Source organism: Podarcis filfolensis, assembly GCF_964270895.1.
Source record: "Podarcis filfolensis genome assembly, chromosome: 18".
Lineage (NCBI taxonomy): Eukaryota > Metazoa > Chordata > Lepidosauria > Squamata > Lacertidae > Podarcis > Podarcis filfolensis.
The window spans coordinates 3,909,180-3,921,151 of record NC_139622.1 but is presented as its reverse complement, the minus strand read 5'-3'; the positions used below and the strand labels follow the sequence as shown (position 1 = coordinate 3,921,151).

Genomic DNA, 11,972 nt, shown 5'->3' with positions numbered 1-11,972 from the left:
GGCGCTGGGCAGAGAGCGGAATAATTTTTTTCCCTTGTTCTCCCCCCTCTAAAACAAGGTGCGTCCTATTGTCCGGTGCGTCCTATGGTGCGAAAAATACGGTATTTATTGAATTTATATACTTTTATACCCGGAGGTCTCGAGGCGGTTCAGAGAACAAAATCAAAACGTAAAACCACAAAATATATAATCAAAATAAAAACAACAACCCAATAACTCCCCCCACCCCCATTATGAATCTCCCGTGAAGTTTATACAGTGGTACCTCTGGTTGCAAACGGGATCCGTTCCGGAGGCCCGTTCGCAACATGAAAATTATTTTATTTAATAATTTTTATTGGAATTTTATTTACAGCATAATATAAACCCCCCACCCTACCCCCAATACACAATCCACCCTCATTAAACGTGAACATAACATACAATGAGCATAACATGCAACAATACAAACAACCAAATAAAAGACTTCCTTTATCCTGTATCTGACCTCCTTATTTACTTCTTATAAACTGTACCCTTAACGAATAATTATTAAGATTTTTCTAATTATAACTTACCGGTAAATATCCACAAAGTCTCCTGCAGACATTAATCGAAACAAGTCCAGGTATGTATTTTAGGGCACTGTTTTGTGAAGTATTCTCTGCATTTTCCCCATGCTTTTTGAAACTCATGTCTAGTGTGCCTCTGTTAATCTAGCCAGTTCAATATATTCTATCAGTTTGTCTTGCATTCCCTTTTTGTTGGCACAGTTTCTTTTTTCCAGTTTTTAGCAGTTAGGATCCTTGCCGCTCCTGTGGCATAGAGGAATATTTTCTGATCTTCTCTTGCTATACCTGTGTCCATTCAGATGTCTTCAATAATAATAATAATAATAATAATTTATTATTTGTACCCCGCCCATCTGGCTGGGTTTCCCCAGCCACTCTGGTCGGCTTCCATAGAAAACCAAAAATACACTAAAATATCATAGATTAAAAACTTCCCTGAACAGGGCTGCCTTAAGATGTCTTCTGAATGTCAGGTAGTTATTTATCGCTTTGACATCCGATGGGAGGGCGTTCCACAGGGCAGGCGCCACTACCGAGAAGGCCCTCTGCCTGGTTCCCTGTAGCTTTGCTTCTCGCAATGAGGGAACCGCCAGAAGGCCCTCGGCGCTGGACCTCAGCGTCCGGGCAGAACGATGGGGGTGGAGACGCTCCTTCAGGTATACTGGGCCGAGGCCGTTTAGGGCTTTAAAGGTCAACACCAGCACTTTGAATTGTGCTCGGAAACGTACTGGGAGCCAATGTAGGTCTTTCAAGACCGGTGTTATGTGGTCTCGGCGGCCGCCCCCAGTCACCAGTCTAGCTGCCGCATTCTGGATTAGTTGTAGTTTCCGAGTCACCTTCAAAGGTAGCCCCACGTAGAGCGCATTGCAGTAGTCCAAGCGGGAGATAACCAGAGCATGCACCACTCTGGCGAGACAGTCCGCGGGCAGGTAGGGTCTCAGCCTGCGTACCAGGTGGAGCTGGTAGACAGCCGCCCTGGACACAGAATTGACCTGCGCCTCCATGGACAGCTGTGAGTCCAAAATGACTCCCAGGCTGCGCACCTGGTCCTTCAGGGGCACAGTTACCCTATTCAGGACCAGGGAGTCCTCCACACCAGCCCGCCCCCTGTCCCCCAAAAACAGTACTTCTGTCTTGTCAGGATTCAACCTCAATCCATTAGCCGCCATCCATCCTCCAACTGCCTCCAGGCACTCACACAGGACCTTCACCGCCTTCACTGGTTCTGATTTGAAAGAGAGGTAGAGCTGGGTATCATCTGCATATTGATGGACACCCAGTCCAAACCCCCTGATGATCTCTCCCAGCGGCTTCATATAGATGTTAAAAAGCATGGGGGAGAGGATGGAACCCTGAGGCACCCCACAAGTGAGAGCCCAGGGGTCTGAGCACTCATCCCCCACCACCACTTTCTGAACACGGCCCAGGAGGAAGGAGCGAAACCACTGCATAACAGTGCCCCCAGCTCCCAGCCCCTCAAGACGGTCCAGAAGGATGTTATGGTCGATTGTATCAAAGGCCGCTGAGAGATCCAGCAGAACTAGGAAACAACTCTCACCTTTGTCCCTAGCCCGCCGGAGATCATCAACCAGCGCGACCAAGGCAGTTTCAGTCCCATGATGAGGCCTGAATCCTGATTGGAAGGGATCCAATAATAATAATAATAATGATAATTGTATTTATACCCCGCCCTTCTGGTTCAAAAACCGGGCTCAGGGCGGCTAACAACAAATTTAAAACACTTAATTATAAAAGCAACATAAAATACAGTATAAAAATATGAACAACAATAAAATTCAAAAATCAATTAGATAATCCCCAGGGCTAGCTGGCTAATTGGTCCCACTTGGGCCAGCGAGGAGATCAGGGGAAAATCAGCTGTGGGGTCTCAGAGCGGGTGATCTTCATAAAAGGGGAGGGAAGAGAAGGGAAATAAAAGATCAGGCTGAATTCAAAGGCCAGGCGGAATAGCTCTGTCTTACAGGCCCTGCGGAAGGAAGTTAAATCCTGCAGGGCCCTGGTCTCCTGGGACAGAGCATTCCACCAGGTCGGAGCCATCACTGAAAAGGCCCTGGCCCTGGTGGAGGAGAGTCTGACTTCCTTAGGGCCTCTAAACGATGGTTATTCATGGACCTTAAGGTCCTCCGCGGGGCAGACCAGGAGAGGCGGTTGTTTAGTGACTTATCTCCTTGGCTCGGGGGACGCATAACTCCAGACCCTCCAACATTTCTCCAGTGGAAATAGGGACGTGTTTAGCTGCCCTTTCCCCCTCCTCTCCCGACAGGACGCCTCCTGCCCTCCCTTCCCGAACAAGTCTTGTGCTAAGTGGAGACTGGGCTGCCCACTCTGCCCTCCAACCTGCGGAGGATTCGCACCAGCGACTGCAACTGCCCAGCTTGGCGTTGACCCATCAGACTGATCTGCGTCTCCAGCTGGTGCAACTGGGCCTCCTGCTTCTTGCGCCCGTTCTGGTAGGCGAGGACGAGGGCGCTGGAGGGGAAGGGGGAAAGGAGAAAACGGTGGAGCCAGACGGGATGGCGTTTAATAATAATAATAATAATAATAATAATAATAATAATAATAATAATAATAATTTATTATTTGTACCCCACCCATCTGGCTGGTCCTCCCCAGCCACTCTGGGCGGCTTCCAACAAAGATTAAAAATACCGTATTTTTTGCTCTATAAGACTCACTTTTTCCCTCCTAAAAAGTAAGGGGAAATGTGTGTGCGTCTTATGGAGCAAATGCAGGCTGCGCAGCTATCCCAGAAGCCAGAACAGCAAGAGGGATTGCTGCTTTCACTGCGCAGCGATCCCTCTTGCTGTTCTGGCTTCTGAGATTCAGAATATTTTTTACCTTGTTTTCCTCCTCCAAAAACTAGGTGCGTCTTGTGGTCTGGTGCGTCTTATAGAGCGAAAAATACGGTACATTGAAATGTCACACATTAATAACTTCCCTGAACACGGCTGCCTTCAGATGTCTTCTAAATGTCAGGTAGTTGTTCTTCTCTTTGACATCTGGTGGGAGGGCGTTCCACAGGGCGGGCGCCACCACCGAGAAGGCCCTCTGCCTGGTTCCCTGTAACCTCACTTCTCGCAGTGAGGGACCTGCCAGAAGGTCCTCGGCACTGGACCTCAGTGTTTAGCTCAGAATGGTCCGCACTGGCCGGCAGCACGAGCTCTCTGCGGTTTCAGGGAGGAAGTCTTTCTCCCCACCCCCACCTGGGACCTTCTGCAAGCAAAGCAGGTGTCCCGCAGCTAAGCTGCAACCTTTACCAGGAAAAAAAGCAAGCCAGTTTCTAGTCTAGTCTAGAGGAAGCTGCCTTCTCCTGAGTCAGACACTTTGAGTCCCAATAATAATAATAATAATAATAATAATAATAATAATAATAATAATAATTTATTTATACCCCGCCCATCTGGCTGGGCTTCCCCAGCCACTCTGGGCGGCTTCCAAAAAAAATATTAAAATACTGCAATACATCAACACTAAAAGCTTCCCTAAACAGGGCTGCCTTCAGATGTCTTCTAAAAGTCTGGTAGTTGTTGTTCTCTTTGACATCTGGTGGGAGGGCGTTCCACAGGGCGGGCGCCACCACCGAGAAGGCCCTCTGCCTGGTTCCCTGTAACTTGGCTTCTCACAGTGAGGGAACCGCCAGAAGGCCCTCAGCACTGGACCTCAGTGTCCAGGCTGAATGATGGGGGTGGAGACGCTCCTTCAGGTATACTGGACTGAGGCCGTTTAGGGCTTTAAAGGCTTTTCTTTGAATTGTGCTCGGAAACGTACTGGGAGCCAATGTAGGTCTTTCAGGACCAGTGTTACGTGGTCTCGGCGGCCGCTCCCAGTCACCAGTCTAGCTGCCACATTCTGGATTAGTTGCAGTTTCTGGGTCACCTTCAAAGGTAGCCCCAGGTAGAGCGCATTGCAGTAGTCCAAGCGGGAGATAACCACAGCATGCACCACTCTGGCAAGGCAGTCCGCAGGCAGATAGGGTCTCATCCTGCGTACCAGATGGAGCTGGTAAACAGCTGCCCTGGACACGGATTTGACCTGCACCTCCATGGACAGCTGTGAGTCCAAAATGACTCCCAGGCTGCACACCTGGTCCTTCAGGGGCACAGTTACCCCATTCAGGACCAGGGAGTCCTCCATACCTGCCCGCCCCCTGTCCCCCAAAAAGAGTACTTCTGTCTTGTCAGGATTCAACCTCAATCTGTTAGCCACCATCCATCCTCCAACTGCCTCCAGACTCACACAGGACCTTCACCGCCTTCACTGGTTCTGATTTGAAAGAGAGGTAGAGCTGGGTGTCATCTGCATATTGATGGACACCCAGTCCAAACCCCCTGATGATCTCTCCCAGCGGCTGCATGTAGATGTTGAAAAGCTCAGTTTTGCCAACACTGGCCGGCAGTGGCTCCCCTGGGTTTTGGGCAGGGCAACATCCCCACCAATGATTGACCTTCTGCATTCAGAGCAGGTCTTTCCCTTTCAGACAAAACAAGATTCCAGTCCTCAGTGGTTCTGAATAGAGGGCTGGTTACCTTTTGTGGGGATTTCAGAGCAGCCGCTGGCTAGCTCAGACCAGATAAGGGGGTGCCAGGGGTCTCTTGGGGTTCAGAGGCCTTTTTGGGGAGAGGGGACCCCCCAATCCAAACTTACCTGTGTGCTTTGAAAAAGTCCCTCGTGAGCTCCGTCTGCTGCGCCTCTTGAGCTCTGCTGTCCTGGCTTCTCTCTTCCAGCTCAGCCAAAAGGGAGGTGATCCGGTCTTTGAGCTCCTCGATCCTGCCGTTTACACTAGAGGAGAACATGGAGGGAATTTTGTACCTACTGCTCTCTGCAACCGGAGCAGGCCGGCGGGAGATTGATGCCCATAATAGCAGGAGAATCTGGGGTTGTAAACCCACCATGCCTGGCTCAGAGTAGACCCATAGGTTTTAGTGGGTTGGCACTCAGCTAGAGGGGGACTTATTGGTTTGCTTCGTTCTTGCTTTCATTATGTATTTGGTGTTTTTCTCTTTCTTATTGTTATACTGCAAAATGCCCTGAAATCTACAGATGAAGGGTGGTACGCAAATTTAATTAATAATAATACTATTATTATCGATGCTTTAGCTGAGATCCCTGCATTGCAGCAGATTAGACCCTTGGCGTCCCTTCCAACTCGATGATTCAATGGTTCTAATAATAACTGGGATAGCTCAGTTAGCAGAGTGTGAGACTCTTAATTTCAGAGTTGTGGGTTCGAGTTTGACATTGGGGAAATGATTCTTGCATTGCAGGGGGTTGGACTAGATGACCCTAGGGATCCCTTCCAATTTTACAATTCTATTGATGATGTTGATGATGATGATGGACAGTGAGGCTGGGCAATTTGGGCAGAGGGGCTCCTGCCCCCCCCCAATTTCCACCGAGACAGCTGTGGTGCCCTCACAGAGGACTAGGCACCTTTTTGCCTACAATACATTTATTATTATATATTTATTCATGCATTATTAATCACAATCCTCTTTGAACACAGTTTCCTCTTGATCTCTCATTCTACTGGTTAGACTCGCTGATTTCCCAGCCTGTAAGATTCAGCCACCAGTAAGGTAAAGGCACCCCTGACCATTAGGTCCATTCGTGGCCGACTCCGGGGTTGCGGCACTCATCTCGCTTTACTGGCCGAGGGAGCCGGCGTACAGCTTCCGGGTCATGTGGCCAGCAGGACTAAGCCGCTTCTGGCGAACCAGAGCAGCGCACGGAAACGCCGTTTACCTTCCCGCCGGAGTGGTGCCTATTTATCTACTTGCACTTTTGACGTGCTTTCGAACTGCTAGGTTGGCAGGAGCAGGGACCGAGCAACGGGAGCTCACCCCATCACGGGGATTCGAACTGCCGACCTTCTGATCGGCAAGTCCTAGGTTCAGTGGTTTAACCCACAGCGCCACCCGCATCCCCTTCGGCCACCAGTAGTCGCATATAAAAATAAATTCTTTTGATTCTTTGGTACATCTGACTCAATGATTCCTAAAAGGAACGCTTCTGGTCTTTTTGGCAGGGGGGAACGTCCTTTTAAACATTCCTTTTCCGCAAAAAGCCTTTAGCTGCTTTGCACGCCCACCACACAGGAATAAGCGCTTTGTAGACCCTCAAAACCGGGGAAGTGCAAGCGGTGAGCTGAATTGCACTCACCGCCTCAGAGTGTTAAGAAGCTTCAACGCCTCTGTCTTGCCTTCCTCACCGGATTGCTCTACTCCACCATCCTCAGACGACCGGAAAGTGTTCCTCTTGGAAGTGCAGATGGGGGCAAAATCCTGCACCGCCACAGAAACATGAATGAAAAGGAGCACCCACTTTCGTCTTCCATTCTTCGAGGACGAAACTGATGGACTATGCAGAATTAGTTAAATTAACAAGAAGGATTCGAAACCTGCGGGACCAGAGATTCTCAGAAGACTGGAGTAAATTTACGGACTATTTGAAAAGCAGTTGTGATGAACCGATTACACTAGTAGGTTTGCAAGAAGTTTCGTAAGGTGAACTATTTGAAATATTGCAAGAAAGATAATGAGGAGAATTATTAGCTCAGGACAATTAAAGGTAATATGAAATTCAGAAATGCATAATACAGTGGTACCTGCGAGACATAAAGTCTCTGAGTTTAGACTTTGGGATTCCCAGACATTTCTCCATCAGCCCCCTCTTCCCCTTTTCTGCAATATGGCAATGGAGGTGATGCTATTACAGTTCCAAAGGGAATGTCAAGCAGGGAGAGAGGGGGAGGCTTTTTCCCCCGTCAAAGAAAGCCACATCCTGCCCTCCTCCAGGAGCATGGGGGGGGGCAACGGTGTGCTGCCCGCCCCCCCCCCACTCCAAAGCCTCCTCCCAGCTGTCAAAACGAAGGGAGGAGGGGGGAAGGCCGCCGGCAAAGAAGCACAGCTTCCCCCCTTACCCCGACGGCTTGTCGCTCTTCCAGCTTGCCGCAATGAGAACTCTTGCTGTGACCGTAAAAAGATCTCTCTTACCTTTTGGGGAATCCTTATTTTTGCCCAAAAGGGAAAAAATAAGCACAATTTACCAAACAGGTGTGAGACTTACCTCCGAGGAGTCCTCTCCACTACTGCTGCTGCTGCTGCTTCCTGTCGATGCCGTTTGCTGCCCGCGAAGCTCATCGCGCTCCCCTTGCAGGATCCGGGCCATCAGCAGGCAAGCGGCTTCCTGAGCCCGAAAAGTGTACATCTGCAGCGCCAGTCTCTGCTTCTCCTTCTCCGTCAGGTGCAAGCGGGTGTTGAGGTCGCCCAAGGCCTCCTGAGATCAGAATTAGGAGGTGTCGTGAACTGGCAGGATTAGTGAACTAAACAATTTAACCCCTGTGTTGCAAACAATAGTCAGTAATATCCAAGGCAGCACGATGACCAAATACAATGATACGATATCAATATAGTCATAAAAAGGTAAAGGGACCCCTGACCATTAGGTCCAGTCGTGACCGACTTTGGGGTTGCGGCACTCATCTCGCTTTATTGGCCGAGGGAGCCGGCGTACAGCTTCCGGGTCATGTGGCCAGCAGGACTAAGCCGCTTATGGCGAATCAGAGCAGCGCACGGAAATGCCGTTCACCTTCCCGCCGGAGTGGTACCTCTTTATCTACTTGCACTTTGTGCTTTTCCAAGTGCTGCTCTGGTTCGCCAGAAGTGGCTTAGTCCTGCTGGCCACATGACCCGGAAGCTGTATGCCAGCTCCTTCAGCCAATAAAGCAAGATAAGCGCCGCAACCCCAGAGTCGTCCGCGACTGGACCTAATGGTCAGGGGTCCCTTTACTTTTACCTAACTTGTTAAGATACAGTTGTACATTTATCCACTCCATGTTTACAGTATCTCCAGGCTTTGTTTTGCACATGGCACCTTAGTATGTTTGTTAATATTAACAACAACAACAACAACAACAACAACAACAATAATAATAATAATAATATATTTATACCCCGCCCATCTGGCTGGGCTTCCCCAGCCACTCTGGGCAGCTTCCAAAAAAATATTAAAATACTGTAATACATCAAACATTAAAAGCTTGAATGGTTACAAGTCTATCTCTATTCTACTTATTATTCTAGTAAATTTGGTTTTATACTTATAAGCCAGTTTGTGGTGGTGTTGTTTTGAGGGCCACAGAATAACAGTGCTGGGGAACTGGAAGGGACCCCGAGGGTCATCCAGCCCAACCCCACTGCAATGCATCTGCCTCGCCGAGCCCAGATGCTTGAATTGGCATGCAAAGTGCAAAAGCAGGCATAGTCAAACTCAGCCCTCCAGATGTTTTGGGACTACAACTCCCATCATCCCTTTCTAACAGGACCAGTGGTCAGGAATGCTGGGAATTGTAGTCCCAAAACATTTGGAGGGCCGAGTTTGGCTATGCCTGTACAAAAGCGAGCAGAGGGGCTGTGTCTGCTCAGTTGCCCCACGCCGATGGATCTTGTCTTGAATGCTCCAGGATCTGCTTCGCTTTGGACTTTGGACTCGTGGCTTGATGCCGGATTCGGGGCTGGGCCCACTGACTTGCGGCCAGGGAGGCCAGGGGTTCAGGGCAGGAGGAGAGATTCAGCCCCACCTGCTACGGGGGGAAAGGCTGAAAAAATTATCAGACTCGGCTGAGACACAATGGGTTAATGGGATAAAAAAAATCACTAAGGACTAGAAACTTATTGCGGACTACTTTGCACGGAAGAGTCCAATCTCCCATCACTCACCCTCGCCTCCTGCAACTCCTGCAGCAAACGTGTCTTCTCCATCCTGGGTTGAGCTGCCTCGGAGGGAAGCGTCTCCCGCAAGGCTTTCTGGACCGCGGCCACCTTGGTCCCGATCCGGGAGGTGATTCTGGCTGCGGCAGAATCGGGCCCGGGAGGTGGCCGGCAGGGCGGGAGCTTCAGGGAGGTCTGCTCCTCTCTCAGGCGCCGGATGTATCCCCGCAACACCTTCCTGTCGCCCTCTTCCGAACGGCGCAGCTCTGACAGCCTGAATGGGAAGTCAGGGGAAATTCAGGCTCCTATGACCTGGCGCTCTCTAGATGTTTCAAACTATAACTCTCATCAGCTCCAGACAATTACAGATTGAGCCCAGGACTCTCAGGGCCACAGAAGACAGAATCAGAATTCAAAATGACGTCCACAGATTGGAAAACTGCATGCAAACTAACAAAATGAATTTTAGCCAGGACAAATGTCAGGTTCTGCACTTAGAATCATCGAATTGTAGAGTTGGAAGAGACCCTGCAGTGCAGGAATCTCAGCTAAAGCATCCCGGACAGATAATAATAATAATATTTTAATAATTTTTTATTTATACTCCGCCCATCTGGCTGGGCTTCCCCAGCCACTCTGGGCGGCTTCCAACAGAACACTAAAATACAATAACCTATTAAACATTAAAAGCTTCCCTAAACAGGGCTGCCTTCAGGTGTCTTCTAAAAGTTTGGTAGTTATTTTTCTCTTTGACATCTGGCGGGAGGGCATTCCACAGGGCAGGTGCCACCACCGAGAAGGCCCTCTGCCTGGTTCCCTGGTTCCATCCAACCTCTGTTTAAGCGGTTCCCAACCTGTGGGTCCCCAGATGTTGTTGGACTACAACTCCCATCACCCCTAGCTAGCAAGGCCAGAGCTCAGGGATGATGGGAGTTGTAGTCCAACAACACCTGGTTGAGAACCGCTGGAAGGAGAATCTACAGCCTTCCAAGGCAAACTATTCCACCGTCAGGCAGCTCTTACTGTCAGAAAGCTATTCCTGATGTTGAGTCGGACTCTCCTCTCTCACAGCTTGAAGCCATGGGTTTGAGCTGAACATGAGTCCACAGTGTGATGCAGCAGCAAAAATAAAAAGCTAACGCTATTCTAGGCTGCATCCACAGAAGTCTAGCGTCCAGATCAAGGGAAGTCATAGTCCCACTCTGTTCTGCCTCGGTCAAACCACTTCTTGAATACTCTGTCCAGTTCTGGGCACCACAATTTAAGAAGGATGTTGACAATCTGGAAGGTGTCCAAGATGATCAAGGGCCTGGAAATTTATGGGGGAAATTTGTTATCTATTTCCCTTATGCATGGAAAGAAGGAGGACCAAGTTTCATCAAATTTAATAAATAATAATGATTTGCCTCACAGCTCATTCTCCTTCCTCGCCATCCCATGCAGATCCTGCAAGGCTGCTTATTTGACCTCCCTTTTCCTCACCTCTGCTCCAAGCAGCTGAGACCAGGCCCCCCGGAGACTTCCTTGCCGCAACGTCGCAGAGACCGATAGGCTTCGTCCAACACTGCCAATTTCACCTCCGACAACCGCCCTGCGATAGGGAGGAAGGGCGGAAAGAGGGTTAAGCGTTTTGCGTCGACAGCTGCCCTCCAAAAATTCGTTAGAGAGCCAGGAAACAGATGTTTCTGGACAGAGGAGGCTGCCTTGGCTTGCACAAGTTTCTAGTCCTCATTGTTCTGCCTGGTGGTTTAACTGTCAATCCCTGTTTGCATGGAGTGCTGGGAACTGTAGCTCTGTGAGGGGGGGTCTCCTAACAACCCTCTGAGCCATTAACTCACTACAGTTCCCAGGACTTGGGGGGGGGGGGAGAGATGACAGCTTACAGTGGGATGGTACCGCTTCTGTCAACACACAATGGGCACATGTACAGGTAAGGTGAGAACATCAAAAACAGGGTGTTATATGCACAGAAACATACCCTCCAACATTTCCCCGATGAAAATAGGGACATCCCATTCTATAATGATAATTTTGCTATTTATACCCCCCTCATCTGACTGGGCTGCCCCAGCCACTATGGGCTGCTTCCATCATACAGTGGTACCTCAGGTTACATACGCTTCAGGTTACAGACTCCACTAACCCAGAAATAGTGCTTCAGGTTAAGAACTTCGCTTCAGGATAAGAACAGAAATCGTGCTCCGGCAGCGTGGCGGCAGCAGGAGGCCCCATTAGCTAAAGTGGTGCTTCAGGTTAAGAAGAGTTTCAGGTTAAGAACGGACCTCCGGAACAAATTAAGTACTTAACCCGAGGTACCACTGTATATAAAATCATAATGAAACACTAAAAAAAATAAATTTAAACTTCCCCATACAGGATTGCCTTCAGACGGCTCAGGGGTCGGATAACTCCATACCCTCCAACATTTCTCCAATGAAAACAGGAAAAGTGGGACATTCCGGGATCAAATAAAAAACCGGGACGGCTTCTCTAAATCAGGGATGTCCTTGGAAAATAGGGACCCTTGTAGGGTCTGCAGAAATGAGGGGCTACCAAAAAGAAAAAAGAAAAGCCGTTAAAATTGATGGAATATGCCGAATTGGCAAATTTAACCATGAAAATTAGAGGTCCAGAAGAGACAGTTTTTAAGAAGGATTGGGACCCTTTTGTAGAATAAGTTTATTGTATTATT

The 11,972-nt window shown here is 49.1% G+C and overlaps 1 protein-coding gene across 3 annotated transcripts in view; it reads right to left on the bottom strand.

The window, feature by feature from the left end:
* Positions 1-2,448: 2,448 nt before the first annotated feature.
* The window catches only part of USHBP1 (USH1 protein network component harmonin binding protein 1), a 29,034-nt gene continuing 19,510 nt past the window's right edge, over positions 2,449-11,972 (bottom strand). The window contains exons 10-15 of one of the 3 annotated variants that reach the window (XM_083594490.1): positions 10,763-10,871; positions 9,290-9,554; positions 7,638-7,847; positions 6,732-6,853; positions 5,217-5,351; positions 2,449-3,041 (exon numbers count right to left, since the gene is read on the bottom strand). In XM_083594490.1, the coding sequence (XP_083450616.1) occupies positions 2,873-3,041; positions 5,217-5,351; positions 6,732-6,853; positions 7,638-7,847; positions 9,290-9,554; positions 10,763-10,871 (1,010 nt within the window). In that variant the 3' untranslated portion in view covers positions 2,449-2,872. Of the gene's footprint in view, positions 3,042-5,216; positions 5,352-6,731; positions 6,930-7,637; positions 7,848-9,289; positions 9,555-10,762; positions 10,872-11,972 lie in introns of those variants that run through there. The other 2 variants (XM_083594491.1, XR_014543324.1) reach the window with 2 other exon arrangements.